Here is a 12,676-nt window from a genome sequence, read left to right as displayed (position 1 = left end):
TATGCTATAAAATTATATTATTATCCGTCTTCTTCAAAAATTATTATATAAGTTGAGATAGCTTTGCCACACCATGTTCAAACTAATATATAATAGTCAAAATATTCAAAACTAAATCCTCATTTAACAATGATAATCGTGTTACTTTTTATAATATGAGTTAAGATATAAAATTGTTGTAACATATTGTAATGTAAATTGAATCAATCAAACAATAGTATCCAGTATTAAATTAAAATCTTGTAATAACCAACAACAGCTCAAATTAAAAAAAAAACTTTAATATTTGGAATTACTGATTATGATTATATCATAAAATAAAACGCAAGATCGTGCGAATGAAGTTGATAATAGAAATGGGCTATACGGAGGATCTTTACCGAAGTTTCTCGACAGCATCTGATGGCTCCGTTTTAATGTTAGGTATTTGCGCTTTAATGATCGTTACTTGAAGTAGGGGCCCACTCAATACTAAAGTTCGCCATCGCGATAAAGGAACGCTGCAAACGCGATCGAAGAGCCGAGGCGTATACATCGAGATGACAATGGCCATTGTCGTTACTGAAACTCGGAAGATTTTAGGGAATGCTTCTGCGTGATACATTTGTGCGAATTTCATTTCATCCCGGGACGTTGCTCGGACGTTGTTTTGAATCGGCTTTAATGACGAACGGGCGAATTTTGTCTTTCAATAAGGAAATTCGAAACAGATAAAATATCATATGTCTTTTGCGTATACGCAATAATTTTTAAAAATTTATAAAAATAATCAATTTTAAAAATAAGAAAATTCAATTTAAACCGATTCCTCAGTTTTTATGTGAAAATACATTGTCTCTGAATTTTCAATAACAAAATAGAAAGTGAAGGCGATCTTCGCGTAATTATTCAAAAAGATATAACATTTTCGACACAAACATGTATATAGAAAATATATATAAAATACATACATCATTAAGAAGAATACTCAATTATAATATTGTATTATATTAAAAATTACAATTAATTTGTGTAATTATATTATAATTGAAAAACAAATATCGAAATTTTCTCTGTGCTTATTGAGCGAGAAATCTGTAATAGTTACAGCACTTAAAGCAACTTCTTGTCTATTTAGTTCTACAAAGAAAAGCATTAGCGAGTTAAATGTATTTCTTTGACTCAAGATGTAAGAAATCAAGAAGGCGATAATTGAACTTGGAGTTTGTCAATTTTAATCAGGATAGCTATTAAATTCTCTTTTCATTCTCAAATAAAAATTGAGATTGACGGGATTAATTACAAATGAAATTCCAATCCGTAGGAAAATCGGAAAGTAATGATCTTCAATTTACTACGAATATCTTTTCGCATCATTATTTCAGTACTACAATATGTTATATCAAATAATTTATCAATTGGTATTATTGTCAAATATTCTACTTTTCTAAGAATTTTTTATACCTATAAGAAGATCTTTAATTATAATTCTTAATTTTTCATTAAAAAAATATCATTTATCTGAACAATACCAAGAGTATCTATATAACTAGGATATTTTAATATGTTTAAATACTGTCAATGTTCTTTATGCAACATATTAACAAAGCATAAGCGTTGTAATGCGAAGCTTTAAAATTCTCTGCTTGACACTTGAAAGTAAGGAAGTATCTTAAAGCAAACTAGAAGCTTTCATGTCGTACGGAGGTACCTTGCAGCTAATTGCATTTATCTTGTCATAGCGCGGGAAATTATAGCGAAGAAAATTGCAGTCCTAAGTGGATTACGCTGCTACGTCGAAGTCTGAAGCTTCAGGACATGCGACATACTTCCTTTCAACTTATTCGTAACATAATAATGAAAAAGATATGACAATTAAAATTATTATTATTACGAGTATCCTTGATAAATAATCTCTTGATTAGGCAAACGAAGTTTATATAATATTTACGAAGAAAGCTGCTACTAAAAAGTTGTATAACAAAGTATCTCGATCTTAAAATAATTTTTTGAATAAATCTATTTTTCTAGCAGAAAATATTGCCAACTATCAAAACTAAATTAAATAACTAAATAAAAATAAATATGAACGTAATTCGTTTTATCCAACTTTTGTATTTTTATTTTAAAATTTAAGAAAATAAATATAATTGTATTAAAGTAATAAATTTAAGAAATCTTAAAAAAATTTAAGAATTTTTTATGATTTGCGTCTAAATAAAATTATATATAAGTTAGATGCAAAGTATAAATAATAATACAATTTTCTATAGCAAACACTCACTTTGGTAATTCCCTCTATGAAAGCTCTGGTGGCCAATTCACCAGGACCGTCTACAGTTTTGCCATCGTCATCCGGTCCCCACGAGGCGCTATAAATATCGATGTGTTGAGGATTAAGGCTCAAAGATCTCGCTTCGACGGCATCTGTTACGTCGCCATCCAGCATTCGAACACCTGTTTAAAAAAATAATTATAAAAAGTTAACGATTCATAATAAGAATTTTACTAGACCGTACATTTGAAAATTCAACAATAAGCAATAGAAGTAATGGTCGTAAATAACGGTCAAAGTTAGATCTTTAATGCTTAAATAATTCAATCTGAATCATTATATATATATATACTTGCATTAACGATTAACATTATATAACATTATGATAGCATATTATATTCGTAAATAATGAAATTTTCGCACGTATATAGAAATATATTCTATACAAATCTTTAATCGCTAATTTTCTGAGAATGTATTTAGATATATACATATACATGTATATATATAAGGAATTTCCAAACTGTTAAACAGCATAGATTCCTCGTTTGAGTTAATTATCCTACATAATTACGGTGGTACGTGGAATAGAGAATTCCAATTTACAAGGTCGAAATTGGGCACCGCGCACCGATTTGAATCAGTTCCGAATGTAATGCACGTAATAGGCTATTGCGAATCCCGATTCTAATTCGAAAATGATGCGACCTCGCGATATCAATTCTGCTTATTACAAACACGTGTTGTTAACAGTAACGTGAGTTTCGACACTGACTTCGCTGCTGTTAATTGGAAACAGAACTGTAAATAGATTTAAGTGATTGCTCAGAATTAAACTGTCATTTCCGACGATTTAATATATCTTGAATATTTTACTTTCCTTTTTTTTTTCTTAAAAGTTTTTTAATACCTTATTTTTATCTTACACTCGAACTTTTGCGCAATAAGCTTTTATTAAAATAGCAATTAAAATTTAATATTACTCGCGTCCAATTCAAGATTAAGATAAAACACGGATTGAGAGCTCTTAAATTATACCTATAAAAAAGTTCTAAAAAATGCACATAAAGTCTCTTTCTTAAAGCGCATCGAAACATTAAATAATTCTTTTCAAAGAAAATACTTACCACCTACGCCAGCTCCAAAAGCAACACCTACAGCGCAAAGAGAATTGTTGGCAGTGGCTGCAACCTCTCCGGCACACCTGGTGCCGTGTCGATTGCTATCTACGAGATCGTACCTCGGCATGGGATCTTCATCGTGATTGTTGACGTCGTAACTAGCCTGAGGATCCTACAACAGAAACCGAGAATGGCATTAATTAAAATTCACACGTTTCATGAATCCTGTTCACTGCTTTCTCATTGCGAGGAACGAAGATTTGTGTATATATACAAGTAGAATATTCATTGAATAAAAATATAACATGTGCGCACTTAGATAACTCCAGAACAAGTAAGAGACATTTAGTACATAGTGAAACAACGTGCGAGAGAAGTTTTAGCAAAGATTTTAATGAAAAATTATATACGTTAAAAATTGTCGTAAGCGAAATAAATTTCTGTTTTTTTTTTAATGTAGAAGTATTATAATTAGACGTTATTGTCGTTAGAGCAACAAAGTATTATGTTTTAATCCCACGCATAACCGGATATCTTCTTAATATACCTTAATATACCTTTTCATTAATGCATTATCTGCATAATGAGAAATACATGCGATGGAATATAAGCTCGCATAATCAGAGCATGCTCTAAGGCGCACCATCGCAGCGTGTGCCTATTGGTTGATTAATACGATTCACTTTCTACTACGTGCGCGGATGCCTCATTCAATGTAACCATCCGTGAATCAATAGCTATTTGGTATACGTATACATGAGCTGGATAACCCCCTTCCAATATTCGCATTCAAGAGCTGATACTCCCAGTGCATCCATGATATGCCTTCATCCGCCATATTCTATTGTATGTTCTGTTAGAACTTTTCCTCGCTTTTTTTTTCGTATGTCGCAAACGTACTTACGCATCGAACATTCGTCCATCGAGCAACATTAAGTAGATATTAAGCCCTTGCGATTTTACTTTATTCGCGTAAATTTAATCAAATAGAAAGCTACTTCACAAGATTACCAGAACTGTCACAAGAAATTACAAAACGCAATTTATTTGAACATGACTGCTTCTCCAGTTTGTAATATTTTAAACGTAAGTTAAATGCAGAACTTTTTAATATTATAAATGCGTTTGCTTTATAATCACGCTAGAAAATTTTTTTTTAAATCCGGTTGATAAATTTAAAAAAAAAAGATGTAAAATATTCAAATATACTTACATAATTTTTAAAAAGATCTGGATGATCTTTCTCTAATCCATCGTCAAGAATTGTGACGACGACGCCATTTCCTGTAATTCCTTCAGCCCAAGCACCTTGTACGTTCATGTCTAACCCCTTTCCTCTATTCTGAAAAGAAAAATTATCCAATACTTTCGACATACTACTTCCGGTGAGTCTTCATTTACGATAAAAACGTCGGCGTCCTTTCTAACTCGATAATGATTGAACTCACTTTGTAGTTTCTTTAATTTTTCATTGTATTGTTTATTTATTTAATTTATACTGTATTTATTAATTGCTCTTTCAAAAAAGTTTCATAAAACGCTGTTGCACCTTTTACGTTTATCGATAATATGGAAGGTACACAATTATTATTAAATTAAATGTAAACTTGCACAAGTTTGTAATATATTTATATAAATTACTACATTTTCTCTATTTAAATATTATATTTTTGTCTTTGATACTTTAACTGTATAAAATCATATGTGGTGCAATACAACAGAACACTGTGTGCGACAAGATTATTTATCGGTTGCACCGATAAATAAATATTATTTGCTGTTGATTAAAATTGCTTACCAAATACCACATCTGAGGCCACCTCTCATCGTTTAGCATGGTTAGTATATTGGACGGACGTTTGATTATAAGATCCCTTTTAGTACGCGATTTTGCCCGCTGTTGCTCCGCTCGACGTACTCTGAAGTCATTCATTAGTCTTTGGTGCATTTCGAGATGTGGTTCCGTCGACCTCTTCGCCACGGATCGATGCTCCATGTGGAACCAATCATCATTTATCTGTAACAATGTTAATAGTTCCGTATGAGTATCGTGAAATGTCACCGTGGTTTTCAAGTCCGTTAGAGAAAACGACCGACTTAGGCTACTCATTGATGTTCAATTAGAAGTTAACAATCGTGAACATTACAAGCAGTGATCTATACAAGCAGTTCTTCCGCTGTTTTACCGTATCGCGTGTAATTTCAATGACGGAGAAAAATGAGTGCAGGTTAATGTACTTCTAAATGGGTAACAATTTTGAATCACTGAAGCGATCTAACATCCGCTGCTTGTATGTATTACGAACTCATTAAATGAATGTGGAAAGAAAAACCAATTGTGTGTGTAAGCGTATATAAATATTGTAGTATATAAGTATGTATAAGTATATAAATGTAGAATATATAAATCAAATTTAGAATTCTAAAAAAAATGTACATCTCATGTGCAATTATATAAGAAGATTACATACATATTATATTACAAATTTTAATCTCAACTGTCTCTCTTTCTTCTTCTCTCACTTTTTTCTCTTATTGTTAAGTTACGAAAATTAGTTAATAATTAATGAACGTATTTAATTTATTAACATTTTTACAGCGTTAATATTCTATGAAATTTCTATTAAAAAATCGAAAAAACATGAATTAGAAGGTGCAAAATCTGTAATCTACCACGAGACTTCTAATTAATTATTAGAATTGGATTAACACAAACTCGCGTTTTTATTTTTTCTCATTATTTCCAATGTAGACAAGATAAATGCTCACTAAATCCCGAGTCGCGTTTATTAGGGCTACGAGATATATCATTTCCCGACAGAAATGAAAATGTATACTGGCCATAAAACAACGGCGTTTGATGCGCAAGTTTGTTCCACCGAGTGCAAAAATAAGGGTGTACGATGAGAGGGTGAGATAATGATAAACGTGAAAAGTTAGAGGCCAGCTGCTGCGAACAGACTTCTTTTGCAGCCGTCTCAAGCCACGCGAGCTGCATTTTTTCATTTCCGCATGTCCCTTTTCTACACCTTTATAATGTCACCTTTGCATATCGCGTACATATATTTCTCTTAAAATTCACTGTTATACTACTTCCTATTAATATAAATAGTAGAAAGTAAAATTAATTAAATGAGCACTTTAAACGTTCGTTGTCACAGAAATTACTATCATCGCAAAAAATCTGCCATTTTAGCGGAATTAAATAATTGTTTAAAGATAATTACATTAGTTGCGCACGCACTACTTTTGTATGTAATTTACTGTAATAACTACAATTAAGCTGTACCAAAATTTTAATTTTTAAAATAATGTTAGTTATGTGCTTCTGTTTCTTTATTTCGCGTTTATTACATTCTCTTTTATTTTTAACGCATTAAAGTTTATGTTTGTATTGAAAGAATAAATGTAAATTTTGAAAATTCTTAAAATAACTATTGACTGAATCTGCCAACACAACTTTCAAATATTCTATATCGGAAAGTAGTTCCAAAAGTTCAGCGTTTTCACTTTTTGCAAGGTTGTTTTCTCAGATCTTGATTGCAAATCAAACTGCTTTCGATCATTTTCGTCGGATAACTCTTCGTCTCGGCAATCTTGGATGGATGGCACAAGCTTTTCAATTGCGACAAAGATTCGCCTTCGTTCATAGCAAAGTTTAACAGTTTCGACTGCATTTTTTCGTCGCGCGATTGTATCAGTTCGGTGATCTGCGGAAGACAAGGATTGAGACTATTTCTTTTCTGGAAAATCTTCAAGCGAACCTTGTACTTCTGTTGTGTCCATCCGTTACTCGGTACCCGCGACTTGAATCCCTTGTTTCTTCTTGTAGGTTCTCGCCGCGATTCTGATCTCTTTATCTTCTTATAGTCGGACAAAGGAGTTGCTTGCTCTTGTCCCACTTTAACGTCAACAGGTGGCTCGCGTTTAATGTCGATATTCCACATTTCCTTAATGTCAGGACATTTACTCAATCGATATTTGAAACTCGCCATATTGGGGTTACAATCGCTGACATCCGGCGTGAGAAATTTTTTTTCAGGTTTCTCGACGTAACAACGACCGTCTCTCGTCAGCGTTGGAGAGTGCTGAATTTTAGATTCCATTATTCTGTTAGGCTCAGGAATTGTCAAAGAAGCAGCGCATTTGTCTTCGAAAGAGATCGTGCTACGTTTTTTCGATGCACTCTTCTGCAAGTGAAGTGCCTTGGCATTTGTTCTATCGCACTCATTTCCTTTCGGGCTCTTGCTGGGAGTCTCATGAATATTCTGTGGAAGTGACGCAGTGTCTTTCGCACGGGATTTCCGCGGTCCCTTGTCAGGGATGAACATCATTGGTGAGGCTTTAACAAGGGATGAAGGGGTCGTCTTTTTCAAGCAATCGCAGTAAGGCGGTGGATTTTCACTCCAATGTGGATATCTTGGCGGTGGAGGATCGGGTTTTCTGTAATGCTCGTATGGATCTGACGTAGGATATTCCTTTGGTATTTTATGTTTAAGACAAGCTCCCTTCTCATTCGATGTAATTTTTTTGGAAGACAAAGTCTCTGATTTAGAACATAGCGTAGGATAAGATGCAGTTTGCTTCGACTCGTCTTTGCAATTGTCTCGTAACGATGGCGAATGCATCGGTTCTTTCTGGTTGTCCGGATAAATGCACGACTTCGGCTTGCATTTAAAATAAATCTTTCCTTCCGTTGCTGGTTTTCCGCAAGTCCATTTCTCAGACGTTATTCGAGTCGCTGGTTTCGATGTATAAGACTCGTGTTTCGGTGACTCGCACGCTTGCTGATTGTTGTATGGTACAGATTTGTCCGAGCAATTCGAGGGATTGGATTCAATCGACTGGTAACATTTGTCATGATTCAATAAGTCGCTGCGAATCTTTTGCTTATTTTCTGTCGATATCTGATAACCATCGCTACGCCATTCGTGCGATTGTTCACAGGATTTCGTAGACTGTCGATGATTCTCGATACATTCGTGGCATTGTTTCGAGTCATTCTTTTCGCAGGACTGCGTACTCTTCCTTCGTTTAAATCGCGCAATTATATTGCCTTTGTTAACATTACGTTGCGGAAGTAACGAATCATCAGCTGTAAAATTATTTCCTCTTGTAAAGTTTCGATCTAAAATCATGCGATTTGGAACAGTTTGTAACGCCAGTAATCTCTGTGGAATTCTCAGAGACTCGTTTAACGCGTGTGTCATTCGCGATTTCTCGTGTGACAAAAGTGTCAAGATTCTAAACAAAATATGCATTGCACTGCAAATCTTGCTCTATTGAGGCGAATAAGGTTCTTCTTTGATCAAATTCTCTGATAGCCTTTTTGGTTTCGTCAATGAATGCGGTCAATCGTCTTTGCAGACACCTGGATGAGAAGAGACGTATTATTTACGCAAGAAACATAAAATCTTTGAAGTGTGTTTGTATAATGCATAAAATCTTTGAAGTGTGTTTGTATATTGAATTTGTTCTCTCTTCGAAATTCTTACTCGTCAATAAACACAAGCCGGGCTTCTTAATAAATATAAGACGGTTGACTGCAGAGTACTATCTCCGTATAAAATGTACGAGTTAAATCTTTACGGTTCTTTTAACACACATTTTGCTCGGTGTAAGTTAAGACTTCCAACGTGACTTTACCTTCCGCCAGAAAGCTCCCAACATTTTTCACTGGAAGCTTCAGAGTAGAATTTCTGTAGTTGGACTTTGATCTTGTTACTTTCCTCAATGCTTTTCTGCCGTCAATTTTTCGCTTATTAAGGTGGAAGTAACATTTTAGAAATGTCAAAATATTATCAGATAAAATAAAACTATGATTGCGTCAACCATTTAATGTAGTTAATAAAAAAAGTCGTGCAAAAATGACACGTACACTCGCGATCCAAAAAGAATACATTTAAATTTATTTGAATTTCGAAAATTATTGTGTTTATTGGAAATTTTGACGCAACACGTATCAAACGTGTGCGATTTGCCGAGTAAAAGTTAAATGAACAATTGAAGTACGCAATAAGAGGAGTTCCATCGATATTGCAATGTTCATACGTGTTAAATTTACAATGCGGTACATACATACATATGCACGTACATATATTCGATTTATAATAGAATTACAATATAAATATCACAATTCACCACTCCTATCATTTCACACATTTCGACGCCCAAACTAATTTCCAGTCGCTCTCGTAACTTCGCCGTACCATCCGCCGGCCGGAGACCGTCCATTGAACATCGGTCCTAATTGCCACCAAAATTTGGGGAACTCTAGAATCTAGTCGAGATCGTGTGAATTCCATTCCGAACTTTCTATTCGCGACGCCGCTACCGTGGTTTAGAATCCGCGACTAAATTGCTTTAGTGATGCGTTTCAGGTTCATCTTCGATATGTCGTCTCACATACGCGATGTCCCAATTCAATCGATCAGATTCATTATGAGTGGTTCAGTCTCCGGATTATCTGATTTGAGAACTCGTACGAGAATATTGATTGGAGAATTCCGTTCGGAAACTCAAGAAATAACATTGTCATTAGTTTATGTTCACGCAAACTATCGTGATTGCACCAATTTCATTGGATCTTCGACACGTATTCGGAGCTTCATATTACGTCAATATACACGCAATAATGTTTATTTAATCTGTTTATATTATAATTTTTGGTTATAAGCTATATATATATAAAATTTATTGGACAGATTTTTTGTAAAATAAAATCGCGCGCCAGTTTTTAAAATATATATATTTTGAATGAAAAATATTTTGTAAAAGATTTCATATTGTGAAAATATTTATAAATAACAAACTAATAATTTTTCACACCTAGGTATGTAGAAGATTATACTATGTGCTTTTTTATGGAAATTACAGTGAAAATTATTATTATTGTGAAAACAAGATGACTCTTTGTGAACATAAAAATTGAATAAAATTTTAAATATAATAAATTATATACATTGAAAAACATTTATTAAATTTTAATACTTCTTTGAATAGTACTAATGTAAGTAAATATTTGCTTATAGCAAATATTTTATTTATAATAAATATTTACATAAAAATAAAATAACATAACGTATTTACATAAAAAACTTACGCTCAAACATTTATTAAAATTTAGTATTTTTTCAGTGTATAAAGTCATAATTATTAAATTTATTCTTTCTAAGGGTGTCCAAAAACTGACAATAAATAAATTTTAAAGGCAAATATTTTTAACATTTTAAAGCAAAAAGTCTAAATACGAAAATGTCGAGACTATAATAGATTTCAAATGGCAAATTATGAGGCTAGAATTTCCTACGCTGAGATGACAAAGTGATGTTTCAGTGTATGTTTGCGTGAAGAATTTTATTATTACCAAAGGCATAAAGTTTAAGGAGACATCTTTACATTGAGAAAACCTTCACCGTGCCATCTCTGAACGCGCGAAATTCTAGCTCTGTCTTCATAATTTTTGAACTCTTCCCATTAAAGACTACTCTTTAATTGCTTAATATATCTTAATGCACAAAGCATAGCATTCCTATGTACATTTACACGATTCAATTGGAACACAATATATACACTATGCATGATTCAATATATTTCGGATAGAGTTAAATTAACTGTAGCTTTTTCCGCCTGTATTGAATAAAAAAAAAAGCAAAAATGCCGGCCACTCAATGTCCTCCAACTTTATTTATAGCCGCGGTAGTAACATGTAATTGTCACTAGAAAACAGAAGCTTACATAGCCGACTGGTAGTCCTCGGATTGAGTACGGATATATAATGGTGTGTCGACAACTACGGTAATTGAAACGCAACTTGTGTGCGTAGCAACGCTATGTGCATAAAAGTGTTTAGTAATTTTACAATTAAAAAGCACCCAAAAACTAACGTAGTTTCGACATGTTTGTATTAAACTTTTTATCTTAAAATATTACAAAGAATCTGTCTATAAAATATTTATCGTCAATTTGGAACACTTCGTGTAGAAAAAGACTTGATTCTCGAAATTACTATATTCAATAGTAAGCTTGATAGCTCTAAATAAAGTAATACTTATACTATTAGAGCTATTAAGCTTTAACGCTAACAGCTAAATACGCAGCTCAAATTTCTTAAACTCTCATCCCGATCGCGTGCAACCATTAGGGATTTGCAAATTGAATCTGGCATTGGGATATCGCCAAGTTTCAGATTCGTGTCGCCACGTACGCAGGATAATCGATCACACAATGCCAGTGGCTTCGCATCGAATCTGATTCATTAGGTGCAGCGCTCGGGCAGTGGCGGGCTCATCCGATTTATCGGATGGCGCGAAAGCGTTGATTGGCGGACGCCGGATTGTGGACCGCAGAAATTGTGAGTGCTCTCGGCGAAGGGATAATGTCATAGTGATGGCCCGGCGGCACGAGAATGCGCGGCCAGTACCGTAATTCCATAGAGTGCATCCAGCGCGGCGAATTGACGCGCAATCAAATCGCGGATGCACAAAGAGGATGCTCTGCTCTAACAGGACGCCGTGTAGGAGATTACGCCAAGTTTTTCTCACAAGCTCTAGCTTAGCCGTATACATGTCCATTTTGAAATCCGAAACGATTCCTTTGAGACTCGAGAGCTCTTTTCGAGATCTGTTATCTACAAAGCAAAGAAGGAAATGTTTTCGAAGGAGAAACGTACAGCATTGGAGATTACTAATCCGATTTATGCAATTTCTCCGCAAAAACTTAAATTTTTTTGTTGATAAAATATAGGAATTTTTAGATATTTTAAATAGTAATAATATAAAGATTAATGATAGAAGGGAAATTGAATAGAAAATAAAATATAATAATCAAGAAAAAATTTTTGTATAAATTATTAGAATTATTCATCTGGATTGAATTAATTGAAGAATAGGTCATAATTATTTTAAAGTTAGTAATGTTTAAACATATGGGGGTAAAATGGAACAAAGAGAATTAAAATTATATAAAGTATAAAAAAATTATTAAGTTTAATTAGAGAGATTGTGTAAAAGGGGATAATTTTTTGAATGGAAATTAAAATTAATAGTATATTTAAGGGTAGAAATTTTGAAATTAATGGAAGTCAAAAATGAAACGTGGGAGGTTGAGTTTGATTATAAGGGAAATAAATAAAATGTAGTAAATATGATTATTAAATAAAATTAAATTATTAATAATAAATAAAAGAAAAATTACTCTCGTTATTAGGAAACAAGATCAGACTTTAAATTAAACTTCCTTATTCATTTTTACAAAAATATTGCTTTTAGAGCTTTTTCATAATTTCCACATTTACATTTAT

At 33.2% G+C, this 12,676-nt stretch overlaps 2 protein-coding genes across 6 annotated transcripts in view; both read right to left on the bottom strand.

Annotated features, from left to right (window-relative positions):
- LOC105149511 (furin-like protease 1) overlaps positions 1–12,676 on the bottom strand; it is a 255,160-nt gene that overhangs the window by 35,924 nt on the left and 206,560 nt on the right. For all 5 annotated transcript variants that reach the window (XM_087412782.1, XM_011061965.2, XM_011061963.2 and 2 more), the window contains exons 3-6: positions 5,174–5,392; positions 4,589–4,717; positions 3,382–3,547; positions 2,264–2,436 (exon numbers count right to left, since the gene is read on the bottom strand). In XM_087412782.1, the coding sequence (XP_087268908.1) occupies positions 2,264–2,436; positions 3,382–3,547; positions 4,589–4,717; positions 5,174–5,392 (687 nt within the window). The remainder of the gene's footprint in view (positions 1–2,263; positions 2,437–3,381; positions 3,548–4,588; positions 4,718–5,173; positions 5,393–12,676) is intronic.
- LOC147907536 (uncharacterized) lies at positions 6,393–8,636 on the bottom strand. Its single transcript, XM_087412784.1, has one exon. It carries the CDS (start codon positions 8,634–8,636, stop codon positions 6,882–6,884), a length of 1,755 nt encoding a protein of 584 aa, XP_087268910.1. The 3' UTR covers positions 6,393–6,881.

Source organism: Acromyrmex echinatior, chromosome 13, assembly GCF_024713525.1.
Source record: "Acromyrmex echinatior isolate Ae372 chromosome 13, ASM2471352v2, whole genome shotgun sequence".
NCBI lineage: Eukaryota > Metazoa > Arthropoda > Insecta > Hymenoptera > Formicidae > Acromyrmex > Acromyrmex echinatior.
This window is presented reverse-complemented; position numbering and strand designations above follow the sequence as displayed.

Bases quoted from the DNA above. Each gene is read 5' to 3' on its own strand.
- LOC147907536 (XM_087412784.1), bottom strand. From the start codon at position 8,636: ATGCATATTTTGTTTAGAATCTTGACACTTTTGTCACACGAGAAATCG.